This window comes from Castor canadensis, chromosome 12, assembly GCF_047511655.1.
Source record: "Castor canadensis chromosome 12, mCasCan1.hap1v2, whole genome shotgun sequence".
Taxonomy (NCBI): domain Eukaryota; kingdom Metazoa; phylum Chordata; class Mammalia; order Rodentia; family Castoridae; genus Castor; species Castor canadensis.
In genome coordinates, this window is record NC_133397.1 from 103864143 (window position 1) to 103882373 (window position 18231).

The following is an 18231-nucleotide window of genomic DNA, read 5'->3' on the forward strand; positions in this document are numbered from 1 at the left end:
GTGCAAAGTTTCCCTTCCCTCAGTATCCCCTGACCCACAAGGCAGAGCTGTCTGAGGTCAACACTAAAATCTCCAGCCCTTCACTAAGTGCTTCTTATGCCACCCACACCCTTACTTACTTTGTGTGTATCCACTGTGAGGCCCACCCCAAGGTCAAGGCTCTGGGGTCTGGGGCAAGGTCTCATGGTTTCCTCTTCTTGGTGTTGGTGTTTCCCAGAAGAACAACCCAGACCTGTGTTCATTCTGTCAATCTCCCTGGCCAGGTGCACAAGGAGCTCTGGAGTAAGTTTGCTATTCTCTTCCTTGCTGCTCACTACCAGCTGCTCTTTGAGGAGGGTGATGATGTTGTGAGCACTCTTCAGTTTTCCCTGGAGTTTTCTGAACTCAGCTTGAAGGCCACTCTCATTCAGACCCCCTTTGGCAACCACAGTCTCCACCATAACCTCGCCCTTCTCCTTGTCTTCCTCAATCTCCCATCCATCAGACATTGCTTCTCCCATCTGCTCTTTCAGTTCTGCATTCTCAAGACAAAGGCTCAGCATGGTGTTCCTGCAGGGAACATACAATCGGGAACCAGGTCTGGTCTGGACCACACCTCTAAACAGTCCCTCTCACCTCACTTCAGTCCATGATAGAATCAGAGACATCCCAGATCACAAAGCAATCTTATTTTATATGTGGCCCTGAACACCTCAGACACCAAAGCCAGCAGTCACGGTGAACATGCATCTCTCCACACAGTCCAGTTGAATCCCTGACTCTCCTTTAAAAGATGAACATTTTCTCTCAGAATGAGGAGGACAGTGCTTTGGGAGTTTGGCTCTTCCTGTCTTCCTATTTGATGAATAGCAAACCTTATTTCCTTTTCCTCAAAACCCTGCTCTCATGATTTGTAAGTTGTGAATTGCCATTGAGACCAGGGAACCAGTTTTCTAGTAACACCCAGGATATCAGAAATTAGAAAGAGTTGGGAGAGCCCTTTAAGCTGGTTCTATCTCCTTTGGCCTCTAGAGGCCCAAACAAAAGACAAAAAATATCTCATTTGTTTGTTCTGTGCTTGTGTGTTCTATGTAACATGCCTTTAGATTCCATCTGAAAGCCATTTGGAAAAATCTCATGGTCACAGAATCAGCAGAAGGGAGCAGAGAAATGCTGCCACCATGGCAGGTTCTGCCATGCCTCCTCCAGTGGCCCAACCCCACAGTGGCCATCTCTGCCATGATGGCACTAGGGGTTCTTTGCTATCTTGTTACCCCTTAGGGAAAATTATAATTAATCTGTGGCTAAAAGGCCTATCTGAGAATACTGTAAATCAATACACTGATTTATATGTGTTATTTTTATAACTATGTAAAAGCTGCTGCCTCTTCCAAAAAAAAGTGGCTATCTTATCTCAATCAGGTCTAACTAAAGTACATATTGTTCAAAAATTAACTCTAAAACTGGAACTAAAAACAAATTAACAATTTTAAAACTCAAGTGGTTGTTTTGACTGCTTAATTGGGGGCTTATCCTTAAAGTTTGATTATTTATTTTATCAAAAATTTTTCTAAGTTCAAAATTTTATAAAAATTATTTCAAAATACAAATTTTTAAAAAAATCTACACATAGGTCTGTCAACTGCTAAGCTGTTTTTCAATATTTTCACCATATCTATTCTAGTCTTTTGTCATTACAGTTTTGATCCATCTGGAACATTTATAATCAAACCCACTAAAAATACTCCAGCAAGTGCTTATCTGTCAAATGAATTAGGTTTTTAAATACTTCTGTTGGGTTTTGTTTTGTATTTTATTCTGCAAAGTATAGCTTCTACCAATAACAGCATGAAAAACATTTTTTTGAGATACTAGGATGTAATCTATAAAACAGATGAAATTAAACCTAATCGTCAACCCACAGCATAAAGCTTGACTCCTATACCTGATTTATAGCATGAGTTTCATATAAATTTTCACTTTGGAGGGGCCAAAAACATAAATCCATGCCTTAAAATCTGGAATGCAGAAGTAAAAACGGAGATGTTCCCACATGCTTGAAATTCAAACCATGATCCAAGGAAGAGGCAATAAATCGGTAAGGCTCACAAAAAAAGAGACAGCCAATCGACAGTTGGCCTAATCTGAGGTATAAAACCTATTCTCAACCCTGGCTCAGCCAGTATGCTCATTTGTCCTGCCATTCTATCCACTTTTAATGGTGTCTTAATATACGTTTACTTTCCCCTACTCTCTAAGTAAATTCTTTTACCAACTTGTGACTCCCCAAATCTATGACACTCTGTACATTTTATGTAGGTTCTACAGGTGATTTTCACTGCACAGAACTAAGAATGCTGAGCTAGAAGAGGCAAAGAAAATGAGTAATTCATAGTCTGAGGGATCAGAAGTCAGCTATGCACGTAAGCTGGATTTCTCAGAATCCTGAAGTCTTGGAGCTTCCAGAAGAACCTATCTGGTGTGATTTAGGGACATAAGGCACAGAACTCAGATAGACTGTCTGTCTCCCTTCTTAATGGAGAAAAAGGAGGCAGGTATGTTACTAAAACTAGGATGTAGGAGGGAGAGAAACAGGAAAAGTATATTTAATATTATATTACAACTTCATGTTTCAGGGTAAACCCTGATGTTTTCATAGTACAAACTAAGAAAGCAAAGCTCCACAAAATTTTCTTGGAAGGAGGGGCTGGATTCTGTATTATACAACATCAATATTTCTTAAGGTTAGGTGGATTGTTAAGCAACTAAGAATTTCAGGTTAGAAAGAAAATAATTCATGAGGGTATCTATAAATGGTGTGTTGAGCCAAAAGAGATTTACTGCTCATACTTGTCACATCGAAATTTAGTTTATACATACAGAAGTTTAAGTAAGGGAGCTGGTGGAGAAGCTCAAGGGGTAGAGAGTACTTGCCTAGCAAGAGCGAGGCCCTGAGTTTAAGCTCCAGTATGACTAAAAAAATAAATAGAATTTTAAGTAAAACTCACATTTTAACTTAAGTAGAACTTTAGGAAAGATTTATAAAATTCAGCAAAAAAAATGGACATTTAGAATCATCACAAGAATTATAAAAATTGTTTGACAAAATATACAATATAGAAAGGCTTAGTGTTAAAAATCAGGAGCCAGGGATCTACCATGAACTGTTATGCAACCTTGAGCAAGTCACTTGGAACTTTCTAGCCCCTAGTTTCTTCAACTATGAAACAAGGACAATAGGCTGATGCCACAGTCTAACATTATTTTGGGAAGTAAAAGTGATATGTAACATGCAAGGAAATGATAGGTCATGAATTAGAAGTTGAACATAGCTGTACTGTACACAATAGGCCAAGCTGTTATGGCCCTCAAGGATGAATAGATACAGTAGATTTAGTAGCCATGGGTATATGGTTCCAAGGTGACCTCTGTTGAGACAGACTTCAGCACTATACTGTAGATTTTTGACTAATTTTTCTCAAAACACAGCCCACCTTCCACTAAAGACATGCCACTTTTCAACAAATCTTAACTTTTCACTTTATCACTTAAATAAGCATACATATCAACTTTTACCTGGCTTTTGGTGTAGCATTTGCTTTTTGGGAAGCAGATTTTCACAAAATTAAGGACAGGAAAACACTTAGCAGATCACTCAATGATTTAAACACAACTGACAATAATGTGGAACTGATTGAGAGCTTCTCTGAAACCACTGAGCTGCATAATGCAGAAATGCGTTGCTATTTTTTGACCACGTTCAATCAAAATTTCATGTAATAAATCCATGAGTAAGGCTGGCTTACTATGAATGGATTGGCTGTACAAGTTTAGTTTAGCTCTATTAGTGTCCACATATCTTTTAACAAAAAGCCTATAAAAGCTGGAGTGGCCAATGTAGCCAATGAATCAGCTACTTGCCATTGTAAAGTTAATAAAGTAGCAGAGAATACAAAATTGCTATTCCATGATTCACGTACTTGTACTTCTGAGAGGAGACAGAGGAACCTCTGCATAAACCCTCCTCCCTCATAGACTGTTCTAATTCTGCACACAGCAATGAAGCTTCCTGGGTAGAAGATCCTTCATGTTCCAATCAATTCAACCACAGAACTAAGGGTTTCCAACCATGGCTACCATATGTATGATGAGCATTTGGGCAGTAATGATGGGCATTATATTGAATTAAGACTAGATTACTTGAATAACACAAGTGACTATGATGATCCAGTATTATTTACTTTTCTCTAAAGAATTTGTAGAAACATGCACAGCACCTGAAATGTGTACTAAGTTGCCCTGGGGTAGCACAAATGCCTGGCTGTAGGGTCTCCTAGTCAACAGACTCCCCTTCATGGTGAAAATGTCCTACCTGATGTGTGACACAGAGGAGAATCCTGCTTCCTCAATTTGAGCCTTTAGCTCCTTGAGTTCCCCCTCAGCCTTTCTCTTCTCCTCTAAGTGCTGATGGATCTCAGCCCTCAGGTGGAGCATTTCCTCCTGAAGACACCTATTGCTGTCCCCTCCTACCGGGGAAAGAGGAGGAAGAGATATGTTCTGAGTCTCCACAGTTGCCAGGCTTTTCTCCAAAGCCACCTTGATGAGCTGAAAGAAAATCATGGTTTAAAGAAATTAGGTCATTAAATAGGATCCAAGCCAGGTGCCTTGGATCATACCTGTAATTCTAGCTACTTGGGAGGCTGATATCAGGAGGATCACACTTCAAGGCTAGCCTGGGAAAATAATTCAAGAGACCCTCATACCAAAAAAAAAAAAAAAAGACAAGACCCAAAAAACCCCACAGCAAAAATGGACTGAAGGCATGCTCACATGGCACGAAGGCCTGAATTTAAACATCGTCCCACCAAAACAGGAAAAGAAAAAAGAGGTTCTAAGAAGAACATGAGATCACAAGGGCAGCTTTTTTAATGGGGCAGCTTTTAATGGCAAAAACAATAACAAGGCAAAACTTTAGAACTCCCCTTCAAGGACTAAGGGCCTTGGAGACTGGTTTGGGTAGGGAAGACGCATCTAGTGAGGTGTGGGAGTTTCTCCCAGGGGCAAAAAGAGGCAAGTCCAGAGATGGGTGAGGAAAACACAGAAGCATACACACAAACCCATTTAAAACAATTACATACAAATTAGGTTTTAATAGGTCGGGCAGTTATAGATACTGGTATTCTTCTCTTCCTCAGGGGACAGAGTTCCCTGAGGCTTCTCACAAGTCAGGAAGGTTTACCAGCTCCACAACACTGGAGCCTTGAACACAAAGATCATGATTCAAGATGCCATGGCTCAATGCCTTAGACCCTGCCTGTATCTAGACTCCAAAGAGTAGATAAGGACTCAGAGAATATTTAGCAGCCAGTCACAGAATTACAATAATGGTAGAGCTCACTTAAGACAGCAGGAGAATGACACCTTACAACTACTGAGAAGTTAATGTGAAGCCACCCTACCTGACAGTCAATTAGACGTTCTGGTTTTTACCCTCTATGAAGTGCTGTCAGTTAAATTGTCTACAAATCTAGGAAAGTGAGAACAAAACAAGGTAGAAGCAATTTCCCGATGCCTTTCTTCTCGAGGATTTTCTCGATGCTATTCCTTAAAGCAGATCATATGGGTTTTCCTCAAATGGGAATTTGTGAATTTAGACTTTATCATTTATCTGTGGCTCTTTCCCAGTTGTTTTCCATACTTTTTAGAGTGTAGAAATCAAAACCAGAGTGTGATAATCTACTTAGTATGATTCATTACCCTAGTACAAGGATTTCTTGCCTATCTGTCCAACATCAATATATCCCAGTATCCTATGTTGGTTTCTTCTTTCCTTTCAGGCTAATTCTAACTCCCAATTTCCCACTCCTTTTCCACAACTATTTCTGGGGGATGTTTTCTTTTGTCTCTTTAAATACTGTGAGTTGTAATTATCATTTATAAATTTATTACTGCTAAACAATCATTTTCTAATCATCAAAGCCATCAAACATTTGATGCACATCTCCATAAATCGTATGGCCACTTGATTAGGATGATTTGTAAAATTAATTACATGTTTTATTCACTCATTCTTGTCAGCAATACATTAAGCAGAAGGGGGCCCAGAGCAACTTATATAGATCAATGATGTATAGAGCTGCTTGGGTTGTCATACAGCTGGTGATTCTTGCTAGTCCTCATAATAAAGTATGGCAGTGTCTAAGCCACAGGTTTGTGGTTAGATTAATTCACAGCATGCATGTACATGGTATTTAGTAGCAGAGCAGTTTAGATTGTAAAGAGATGTATACCCATGTCGACGAAGAAAGAGATTCACAGAGCTATGCAATCCTGAGGCAGCCAGACCCCCCGTAGGTTTGTGAGCCTGACATTTGGTAGGATCCTGACAATGGCTGTCCCAGACTTAGGCCGGTAGCCAGTGACACATGTGCCACTAAGCATTTGTGACAAAATAAAGAATGGAGTCCTGGATAGAGCCATACCCTTTCATAAACTTTTGAAAGTTTATGACCATATCCTTGATTTAAATTGTATGATGTTACTTTTCTATATAAACTCTTCTCAACTAAAATAAATAAATTTAACAGTACTATCATCCTTGCATATGGGCACAATATTTATTCTTTTCTCAATGTTAAGGGTTCCTTCTTCTTAAAAATAATGTCTAGCTTTAATGAAGTCTATCCATTTTAAAAGTGCCTTTCTAAATATGACTCAAGAAATATTAATACTGGAAGGACTTCAAGGTCCACATCACCTGATTTTCTTTGTTAAAATGAGAAAATTAATCACTGCCTAGGGATCTGATTTTTGTCTGAGCAAATTTGGGTTTTCAGAGTTCCATCTCAAAGGGGTTTACTTTGACTAATATTAAAAATTGACATATAAATGTAATTTAATATAGATGCATGCAAAGTGACTAAGGACCTAGTCTTCTCATTAGTTTTTATCATCTATGAAAAACAAATATTTCTTCTCTTTTCCTCAAATAAAACTCACTTTCAGCAGGTGTGGTGGTAGTATGTCTGTTTTCAGTTATATCTCTCTTGTAGGTTGTTTAATCAGATTACCTAATTCACTTGTACTATTGCTTCCATACAATTCAACTTTTGGATTTTAGTTTTACTGGGTTCTATTTGCCATATAGAAGTCTAGTGCAGATCTTACCTCTTGCTTAATTAAAAATTAGCTTTTCTCAAATGCTCAGCAGCATCACTAATCATTAGGGAAATGAAAATAACAAAAAAAGTAAAATCACAAGGAGATACAATGGTTTTTGTAAATAAAAAATAAAAAGGAAGGAAGGCAGAGAGAGAGGGCAAGGGAAGGAGTCAGGAGGCAAGGAAGGAAATACAGGTAAAAACTATTGGAGAGGATGACAAGAAAAAGGAACACTTATATAGTGTTAGTGGGAGTGTAAATAAAAATGTCTATTGTGGAAAATGGTATGAAGAATCTTCAAACAAATAAAAACAGAACTACCATTCTCACTTCTTGGTATATTTCTAAAGGAACTGAAATCTATATGTCAAAGGGATGTCAGCACTTCCATCTTCATTGCAGCGATACTTATGATAGCCAAAATATGGTGTCAACCTAGGTGTCCATCAATACATAAGTAAATAATGAAAATATGGTACTTTTACACAATACTATTTAACCTTAAAGTGGGGGGGGGGAATCCTGTTACTTGGATAAAATTGAAGGACATTAAGCTAAATGAAATAAGCCAGGCACAGAAAGATAAACACTACAGGATCTCACTTAATATGACTTATATGTGGAATCTAACAAAGTTAAATTCATACAAGAGAGTAGAATCGTGGCTCCCAGAGTCTCCTGGGGAAAAGGGAAGATACTGGGGAGTTGTTGATGAAAGAGTAGAAAAAATAGGTTGAGATCGATAGCATAGCATGGTAACTACAATAATGTATATTTCAAAATAACTAAGAATAAATTTCAAATATCTCATCACAAAAATTGTAAGTAGATGAAGTGATGGCTATATTGATTAGATTGATTTAATTATTCCACATTGTATACACATATCAAAACATCAGGTTGTATATCTCTAAGTGTGTATAATTATGATTTGACAAAAATAACATTAATATCTTAAAAACAGTTTTTCTCAAGTTCAAAACTTAGTCTACTGACCTCTCTCCTTTGTATTTAAAACTCAGTCAACTTTTCTCTATGACAAGAGTTGAAGAAAAGCAATGATTACTGTAGTTTCTTTTTATGGAAATTTCCTAGGTATTTATTAAAGATCTTATATCTGTTTGAGAGTAGAATTTTGTGGGTGATATCTAGGGAAATTACCATAATGGACAGACCTAAGGCTTTCTAAGTTGAGTGAGTCCAAAAAGTAAGGAAGAAACAACTTGATTTAGCAAAAAGGTGATTCTTAGGAACATGAATCTGGATGTGTTTATTAAGGAAATTGTGTGTGCACTTAAGGTAAAAAGTAAATTCAGGGTCAAGAAAAAGTGTACCTTCCAAGAATACAATAAGGAGCTCGGAGCCTAATTTTAAGGAAACAAACAAACAAATTTTTGAGAATCTAGACACAAAACAGTTATGGCAAAGCAAGCTTTATTTAATTGATAGCAGGAGAGTCACAACCTCAAAGCCCAAAAAAGATGAAGTAAACTTAACAACAATTTCACACACCAAAGTTCTTCCTAACACAGCTGAAAACTGTTTTTCAAGGAAATAAAAAACTCGCTTATGCAAGAGAGTCTTCATCCAACAGGTATATACTCTCTATCATGAGTCAAGTCCCTTATCCAAACGTTTGCTAACTTATAATATCTTCTACACCAAGTACTATAGCAAGCATTACCCAAATGTGAAAGTTTACTCCAGGTGAGACAGATCTTCTCAAAATAGTACTTGGTTATATTCTCAGTGCTAGACTACTGAACGGCAGCTGAGGAAGAAATGACTTTACAAACCAGTTTGCCCACAGGACTTGCAAAGCTTATAATTCAAACTATGTCAGTCAGGATCTGACTCTCCTCATATCTACAACTTCTGAAGTTAATCCTGTCCAACAGTTGTTATAACCACCAGTGACTAGCTGACATCCAATCTAGCTGCTTTAGAGTGGACATTTGTTCATCCTGCAGGTTCCTGTCTCTCACCCAAGATCCTCAGTGAAATCAGGGAGTGAAAGGTAGAGGCATCTGTGCAGAGCACATAATTATGTTATGTGGAGCATGTAGGGAGCACTCAGAAGGAGCTGTACAAGCAAAAGAGGAGCAGTGTTGGTGCCAAAAGTAAAGGGAGAGGGTTAGTTATAGCTATAGCAACAAAAAGGTCATGACACTTGAAGATGTGAGGAATCTCAGACACCTATTCAGGTCCTCAAGAGCCAAAGACTGTGCCAAATTCACTAAGACTGAGGACTGCTCACATGTTATCTTCTTAGTGGTTTAATAGATATCCCCTTTTTCTTATGCCAAAGCTGAACAGGCAGATCCAGGAAACCTCCTTTTTCCTGGTGTTTCTAATAGTCCTAAAGGAAGGGATCACTGGAAGAGCTCAGCTGCTTTGCAGAAGGGTGTCTATCAATGATCCACTTCCTCTATAATGACTTAAGAGTCATGGACAGAGTTCTGTGACAGGATATTCAACTGTTAAAATGTCACTGGACCTGGTGGAGATACTGACGCATTCCAATGAATGCTATGGAATCACTATTGGTGACTTAATCTGAGGTCCAGGATGTTTACAACTGGGTTTGAGAACATGCGGATTACACCTTCTCTCATGGTGGTTGGAAATAGTGTTTCAGCCTTGGATACCAAATTCTGAGGCTCAGCAGCAGCTTGCTGTTGAAATCCCATTTGTTTGCCATTAACTTCTTCATGACCTAGGTAGTCTGTCAGGGTGCAAAGCAAAGTTCTCTTCTGCATGATAAGATTTCACTGAGAAAGATCTCTGCTTTGGAGACATTCCAGTCCTCTTGAAGTTTCTCACCATTGGCCCCAAGTAGGTCCAAAGCCCTGCTACCTCCCCTAGCAGCCCTTTGATGTCACCCTGTCTTCTGTGGTGTGTTTCAGTTACAAAAGCCCAAGAAGGGAAGAATCCATTGTCTTGTAAGCAAATTTTCTTCTTATGCTATAGCTACAGACAGTAAATAGGGACAGAAGTGGGTAGAAAGGGGCAGGAAGAAGAGAGAAATAGAGCAGAAGAAAGAAAGAGAAGTCGTGAAAACAAAATGGTGACATGGACAGAGAAACAAAGTAGGGATATGAGTTGGAGAGGGAACTGGCAAGTTCAGGGAAAACAGGAAGCAGATTGGGAAGTGGTTTATATAAAAGATGTCTTCTCACTCCAGGTGCACAAAGGCTGCAGGCAACCATCAAACCCCTGAAGGGCTGTGTACCTTCCACCCTGGGAGCCCCGGAGCCTGACACTGACTTACTTGCTGGTGGCTGTTATGTGCAGCCTCTTCCTCAATACTGTCAGTGAACTCAGTGCTTGCATCTTCGGTGTCATCCCCTGCAGCTGCACCTGGAAGTTAAGTCCAGAAAAGAAAGGTGATTCCCTCCACAGATGGCTTCCAGACAGCAGGTAGAATTACATTCTCTGCCATCACCTCTGATTTTTTCCTTTCCCCACATGCATGGCTCCCTAGCCATCAAGGAGGGCAGAACCAAGCCTTGTCCTTGCAATAGCAGGACTTTCTTACTGACACACAAAACAAACCAATTCTGAGTGCATACATCTATACCTGAGAAGCCGTCAGAGTAAATACTCCTCACCTATTTCAAGAAAGCCTGAATTATTCCTCATCCTGATAATGTAACAACTTTCTTTTCTTAATGAGGGCCAAACATAAGTAACCTTTTCCCCCACCACTGAATGCTGGGAGGGTCCCTTCTTTCCTGGGGATCAGGGCTGCTCTGGTCCTCTCTTGGTGTTCATTGGAGGATCAGCTATGCATAGGGTAACAGTGTCTCTGAAGAACTCCTCTCTGGGGGTCCTGTGTCTCACAGAAGTTCAGGTCTAATCAAGATCTAAAGCATAGAATAGTTCAGGGGTTTCTAATTCCTGCCCCTCCTCCCCATCTCTGAAACTCTGTTCAGTGCCCAACATCCTTTGCCTGAGGGTTTCTTGCACTACTTCTTCCAAATGGGATTTAATCCATCCTCTTTCTCCAAATATGGACAAAGTCACAGTAGTGCGCTGATATCTATATCATGTTCCAAGGAAGAAGTAGCTGTAATTAGTGGTCTGGGCAGAGGTAAAGGGCAGTGATGACCAACAGAACTTTTTTCTATCATGGCAGTGCCTTGAGCCTCCACTGCCCACTAAATAGGTCCTAGTCACATGTGGCTATCAAGCCTTTGAAATGTGGCTAGTATGACTAAGGAACTGAATTCTTTTATCTTATTTAAATTAATTTATATTTAAATAGCTACATGTGGCTAGTAGCTGCTTTATTGGACAGCAAAAATCTAAGACATTTCTTCCTTTTTACATTGGTTAGAATAAAAGAATGTACAATTCTAGATCAAGAACTATAACCTACATTTTTTTCTCCACACCCACTGTGGTACTTTCTACACCTTACATAATTCTGCCCAAGGTCTACATCTGTAGAACTTGCTAAAGCACTTCAGGATCTACTTCTGAGCTCAGCAACAAGCTGTTAAAATCCTCTTCTAACCAGTGAATAACCTAGGCCTCAAAGAGATTAGGTGGCTTGTCCGAGGTTGTATAGTTGATCCTGACAAGAGCTATACCAATAAGTTGAGTATTTAGACTCTTAGGAATAATTCATTGTTCCTTCTAGTGACAAGTCAGATCTTTATCTTTACTTTCTCCTCCAAGACCCAAGAATCTATCCAAGACTTTATGTGAATAAGGAAAATTCCTTACCAGTGGTTACCCCTCACCTGTTCCAAGCAAGCCTGAATAATTTCTCATCCTGCAGATGAGCTGAGCAGGGGCAGTTAACATCTACATTTCATTTCTTGACATCTGCCAAGTTCATGACAGAATATTTGCAGTATCTCACTGATGTCATGGGGTACTAAGAGGTACAACATAGGAACAAGCGTATGTTCCTTGATCTTCACCATGAAAGCTGCCTTAACTTCAGACCAAGGCAGGATCACATTCGGTAAAGCCTTCCATAGGAAGCACCTCTGCCATTCAGCATCTTTAGATCCATGGCAGACAGTGTACATTAAGATTTTCCAACACTCACTCTTTCAATCCAGCCCCACTTAGGGTACTGGGGAGTAGGGGTGAATGAACATGTTCCCTAACTTTGGGCTGTTTTGGAAACTGACTGAAGTCGGGATGTTAATTCACCTGAGGACATACATATCATACTATGCTTGTTTGGGACAATCTTTCTGTACAACAGTGGAGATTACAATTTTTATTTTCTTCCTGCAAAGAAAATGAGTTGTTCCACTCAGTGACAGACTAAGAAAACATACTTTTCACATTGTCCCCTTATGAGAACAGAGGTACAGAGCAGTCCTGTGGGATAAGAAAGCTCAGATCTTTGAAAAGCCTCAGCCCTAAAACCATTTCTGGAGGGCTGTGTACCCATGCTAAGCCCACATCCCAAAATGATTCCAGTACTAGGTTCCAAGAATAAGCTCCACAGAGATTAGGACAGGTGACCATTGCTGATCTTGAAAGTTTTTATCTCACACTTTCTGTCCTCCACTTACCTTTCTGGGCCTCTCAGATGCCACGTTTGCATTTCTAGATAATTTCTCTTTAATTCATTGGGAGTGGACAGCATGCTTTGTCTCTGACTTAGATGGAAACAATGGAAGGATGCCTATCAAACCCCAACACACTACTGTATAGGGACTTTGTTTCTTTCCTTTTTATCTCCTCCACCTAATTTACAATCTGCTGTACTTTTTTGATGTCAGCTTTAGTTGCTTAACCATTTACCAACTTGAAGAACAAGGCCAACTTTGTGTGTCTGAAGGGCATAATAACGCTGAAAACATTTTGTATAAAAACATATGGTAGCAAAATGAGCTCACACAAGGTCCTATATAAGTGAACATTAGCAATCTCTTCATTACCATTACCATTTTTAAATAAACGAAACTGAAAGAACTCTTCTGTAGGAAAGCCTGTTTTCTAAGCTTTTATAAGGCAATAAAAGACTACCTTCAGAACCATCTTGGAATAGTTTAAATTTCTAATGTAAATGGATGGACCCAATAATTTTTGAACTGATGAATCTTCTTATTTTATTCTATTTTTTGTGGTACTGGGGTTTGAACTCTCAGCCTCATCCTTGCTAGGGAAGCACTCTACTACTTGAGTCAGGCACCCAGCCCTTCTGGCTTATTTTTTGATAAAATACAAAGTAAAATGGTCTGTCAACTCAAGATTCTCTGAAAGCAAAGAATCTGCTCACTCACAATTAACTTCCTTCTCTAAATTTTACATGCTAACATGAAAACATGACTGAAATTTTATCAAACACTTTCATGTGAGCCTTCAATGGAAGTTCTCAAATTGTAGTTCTTGGAGGTTCTAGGCTCTGAGCTACACAAAATAGAGGTGGTACCAAAATGCCCATTATTTAGATCTAGAAAATCATTTTCTACCAACTACCTGACTCTACAAAGTACATAGAAATAAGCCTCTAAAATATGATAGAATCCTTGAATGATATTTAAGCACTGTGTCAGCCAAAGATAGTCTTGACACTGAGACAAAAATTCATACCTTTGTAGAACTTTTAGTTGAAGATGGCATAATGATTAAGAACATGATTTCCAGAGTCAGAATATCTGTTTTTGTCACTGGTTATGTGATCTTTCTGCAATACAGTTTCCTCACTTACTGGTTAGAATTAAGTGTTATCCACTCAGTGCACTTCTTGTGAACTTCAAAGTGTTTGTGGATTTGCAAGTGCTTATAACAGTGCTTGGCACAAGTACAAATCATACTCTTGAACAATAAGTATTAGTTTTCTATTATTATTGCTGATGAACTGAAGTAGTTCTTGGGCTGACAAAGCTGAAGGCCACAGAAACTACACATAGTCAACAATGGGAAGTTTTATACCCAATGTTATTAACTGGATGATCTTGACCTATTCTACCTGCACTTCTTCACTTCTGGATACCTGTTTCCCTCAGCAAGAGGCTTGAAATAAAACATTTTTGCTCTCCCTGTTTCACAGGAAAACTGAAAAAGCATAGCACTGTCCAGTGAAATAGGATGGATTATTCTGAAAAGGTGCCAAACAGGACTCATCACCATTAAATTATAAATGCCTCAAAACTCTACCATGTATGAAAAAGCATTATAGAACAATTCAGGGCATCATTTTAATTCTTAGTAATGAGTACAAACTGGGTGGAGGTAAGGTCATTTCCCCAAATTTTACTCTATAGTCATTATTATTTCTCCTTTAAGCCACCTATATGGAAAACAGCAAAGGGGCATTTTTTTTTTTTTTCATTTTTCTTTTATTATTCATATGTGCATACAAGGCTTGGTTCATTTCTCCCCCCTGCCCCCACCCCCTCCCTTACCACCAAAGGGGCATTTTTTTCCACGTGGTTACTTAGAACCTAGCAGGGGTCCTATGTTATTAATGTGACAGAGTATTTGAAGAACTAAAGCCTCACAGTATAAAATTTGCAGTGCCAGGTGTTTTCTCCCTCAGTTCCAGGTCCTCGCTGGCCCATCTCACTTTCATTCCATGACACTCTACCATGTGCTCACTACCTTAACTCTCACATTTTCATGTCATGAGCCAACTTCTGCTGGCATGCTTAGTATTATGATGTTATGTGAGAATCAAAGAAAAAGGGTGCCTTATCAAACTGCAGTTTTACCTGCATCCACTCCTTTTAGGACCATGACAAAACTTTCAAGATTCTATATAGTTCTTCATAGCTTCTGGTGAGAAAATTATTTATCTGAACAGATGCTGGTCTTGGAACAGAAGTAGTAGAAAGCTGCTCTCTGTAGTCAAGTTCCTTTATGGTGTTCTTTTGTCTCAAATGGCAACATCTCTTAAGTAGCTTAGAGGACCATCCAGCATGAACACTAGTAAGCAACATTCCTAAATTATGACTGAAATCACTTTTCAGGGATGCAATCCCAACAGGATTTTTGGAAAGTTTCTACTTTTCCAAAGGATGATTATTCAAAAAACTAGTCACCTAAACTAACCAGGACTTGTATAAATTAGGACTGTCCTACACAGATCAGAAGATATGCCCATTATATCTATGCTGTAGTGTTATAATTCTGTAATGTCAAGGAATTCTTTCTGCTTATGTGCTATTTTCCTCAAGGATCACAAGAAGCAGACCTTTATAAGAACATTTAAAGAAATGGCACCACCCACCCACCATAGTAATAGGATCCTCAAATCTCTCCTGCTTTCTACTGCTCTCCTGCAGCAGGGACAGAAAGAAAGGACTTTAAAGGTAAAGTAGCCCATTTTACTTTTCTGGGGAAATGGCAAGTCTGTTTCTTTATTCTCATTTCTTTGGGAGGAAAAAAAGCTCAAGCTTCTTCTTCTTCCTTCTTTTAGTTAAATAAATACTCATTCCACAGAGCCTTACTTTGACTTGGAATTTTAGTACAATGATAAACAGAATAATTCTCCTACAAAGGAAAAGGAAGAAGGTATGAGCTTCCTATACTTCTTTTTTCATAAATCATTTAAGAATGAAACCAAATAGTTTCTGTTGGCCTTTTATACTTTTATTGGATTAGTAACAATTTTTGTCTCAATTAAAGTAGCTGAATTTCTAACACTTATATATAAAAAAGCACACTCCCTACTTCAGCATAAATATTAACAGCACAGTTCTATTAAGAAATGAACTTCCACAGAAAAATATACAGCTTAATTTGGTGGGGAAAGTCCTGAACATAATTTAACACCAAGTTTCTGACCATTTATCATACCACTTCTTTCTTCATCTGAAGCTATTATGAATCACTTTAGCTTTTCTCAACAGCTCACAAAATTTTAAGTGATGAAAGCAAATAAAATTGCTTTTATTATAAAACTAATACTACTTTATGGATGTAGATAGAAATTAATTATTTATAACATATGTGTATATGTACATGCCACTGAAGTTTACAGATTGAGAAGTCAAGATCAGAGCAATGACTAAGTGCAAAACAGCAGCAATGCACACTCACATTCTACACTAAAGACAAGTCCACAAGCATTTACTACACAATTAGGAGTCCTTTTGGGACAAGGAAGCCAACTTGTTCATGTATTTAAAACTCCTACTCTTCATACTACTTTAGATCAAACATTTTTCTGATGTTGCTGAACTTTCTACTTTATCCTCCCAGCATCAGCAAGAGGAACACAGTATAATAAAATTTATTTCTGGGGTTTGACTTTAAACAACAAAAAAGGGAAAATAACACACAATAATGAGTATATCACTTTATAAGCTTAATTATTCTTTGAAATCTGGTAAAATTAGCATTGTCAGTTCTATAGTTTTGTGTCTCACTTTCACTTCCCATTCTCTGTTGTAGGCAAAAGATAATACTATTTGGGAAACTCATCCTGGCTCATGTGAGTGTAAAGAAAAAAGTTGAGGACTTACCTTCTATGAATACTCAGACTAAAAAAAGCATTATGTTTGTTTCCTAATCATAATTAAATGTTTTAAGCAGTTATTGCTGAAAATGGTGAGGCAGAAGCTTAAATCAATACTACAAAATGCATTAAGACTCAGAAACTATGACCCTATAGAAATAACCCCAATGTATCACCTACTGATTCATTCTTTACTTTTCATTTTGTGTTGCCATATGTAAGCTCCATGTTTTCAGCAGTTTTTTTCCTATAGTACAAATTGTTCTACTACAAAAGGAGAAGAGCTTTCTGAGTTTTAACATAAGAGAAATGAGAAAATACGTGCTTGCATCTCACAGAATATTAGTTCTGAAAAAGCAAACTAATTTCACTTATTCTACCACTCATACAATGTCCTCAAGGCAAAATGGAAAATGTATTTTAAGTGTGTAACTAATATTTTTCCCAATTTCACAGGAAGTTTGTCACCTTCCCCTGCAAGACACTGGCTGTATGACTGCAAAGTACTACTTAGGACCCTTGTTGAAGAAACATATTGAGTTTTTCAGCAATTTCACATGTGAAGATTCTGGGGCTCTTCATACAAAAACACCAAGAAACTTGAAAACAGTGACTTATCCAAACAATGGGAAATAAGAGTTTTCTAATACTAGCTCAAGGAAAGCAAAAGTTCTGAAGTTGTTCTAAGAGTGACAACCCAAAGGAAAGGAATTTTAGGTAGGTCAGTATACTGTCACTTCTGAGAAAAGAACAATTTTTTGGTGTAATGTGATCTCCTGCTCCTTTCCCTCATCAGAAGATTCCTGCTCCAGCTCAAAGATCAAAGTAGAAAGAACTGCAATCAATTTTCTTGAACTATTTTGAAGCTGTATGTCCAACTTCTTATGATCTAGGTGCTGAATTAGGAGCATACAAGCCATAGGACTTTTGTGTATACCTTCCACAGAGGTTACCATATAAGCAGTGTAAGCTGAATATACCAAAGAACCTTCTGAGGAAATTACTTCTTGTGGCTGGGAACCTATTCAGGTTAAAATTTTCTTCATCCATAATATATCTCTTACCACATATAATGTAACTGAAAAATATTTAAGAAAATATGAACAAGGAAAAATGTATTTTCCCTAAGACTAGAGGTACTAAAAATACTGCTGCTGTTCACAACTGAATGAAGAGACGTGTGGACGTGGGGAGAAAAGGAGATGAGATTACACTCTATCAATATAAAAGGCTGACATAATAAAATAGCCCAATTGTACCTTTTCAGAAAAGTTTTAACTTGGCTAAATTGCTAAAAAGAGGGCATAAGGCAAATGTTAATCGATACTGATATTAAAATAATCAGATTTCAATAATAAATCATTTAAACCTGAAAAGGCAATTTGGCTCAGTGATACAGTCCTTGCCTAGCATGAATAAAGCTCCACAAAAAACAAAAAAACTGCAATAGAAAAAAGTTTAAGGGAAAATATGTCTTAAGGATTTACATTTCACTCATTAAATTCTTAGAAGTCCTTTTCAGTTCTACAGTTCTAAAAATTAGACTTATCTACTCTGATCTTTTATAACTATTTCTGTGATATTTACTATTATTCAAAGGAAAAGTGAAACAAATGAAATCTATCAGTATGTGTTTTCTAAATTTAAGTTCTATGTTT

At 38.0% G+C, this 18231-nt stretch overlaps 1 protein-coding gene across 22 annotated transcripts in view; it reads right to left on the reverse strand.

The window, feature by feature from the left end:
- Window positions 1-18231, reverse strand: part of Pde4dip (phosphodiesterase 4D interacting protein) — a 193951-nt gene that overhangs the window by 31236 nt on the left and 144484 nt on the right. For 20 of the 22 annotated variants that reach the window (XR_012439877.1, XR_012439878.1, XM_074050631.1 and 17 more), the window contains 3 exons: window positions 10412-10500; window positions 4352-4584; window positions 120-549 (listed from right to left, as the gene is read on the reverse strand). Coding sequence is in view for 19 of the 22 variants with exons in the window: in XM_074050631.1 (XP_073906732.1) it covers window positions 120-549; window positions 4352-4584; window positions 10412-10500 (752 nt within the window). In the remaining 3 variants the exon portion in view is untranslated. Of the gene's footprint in view, window positions 1-119; window positions 550-4351; window positions 4585-8557; window positions 10111-10411; window positions 10501-18231 lie in introns of those variants that run through there. The other 2 variants (XR_012439879.1, XM_074050633.1) reach the window with 2 other exon arrangements.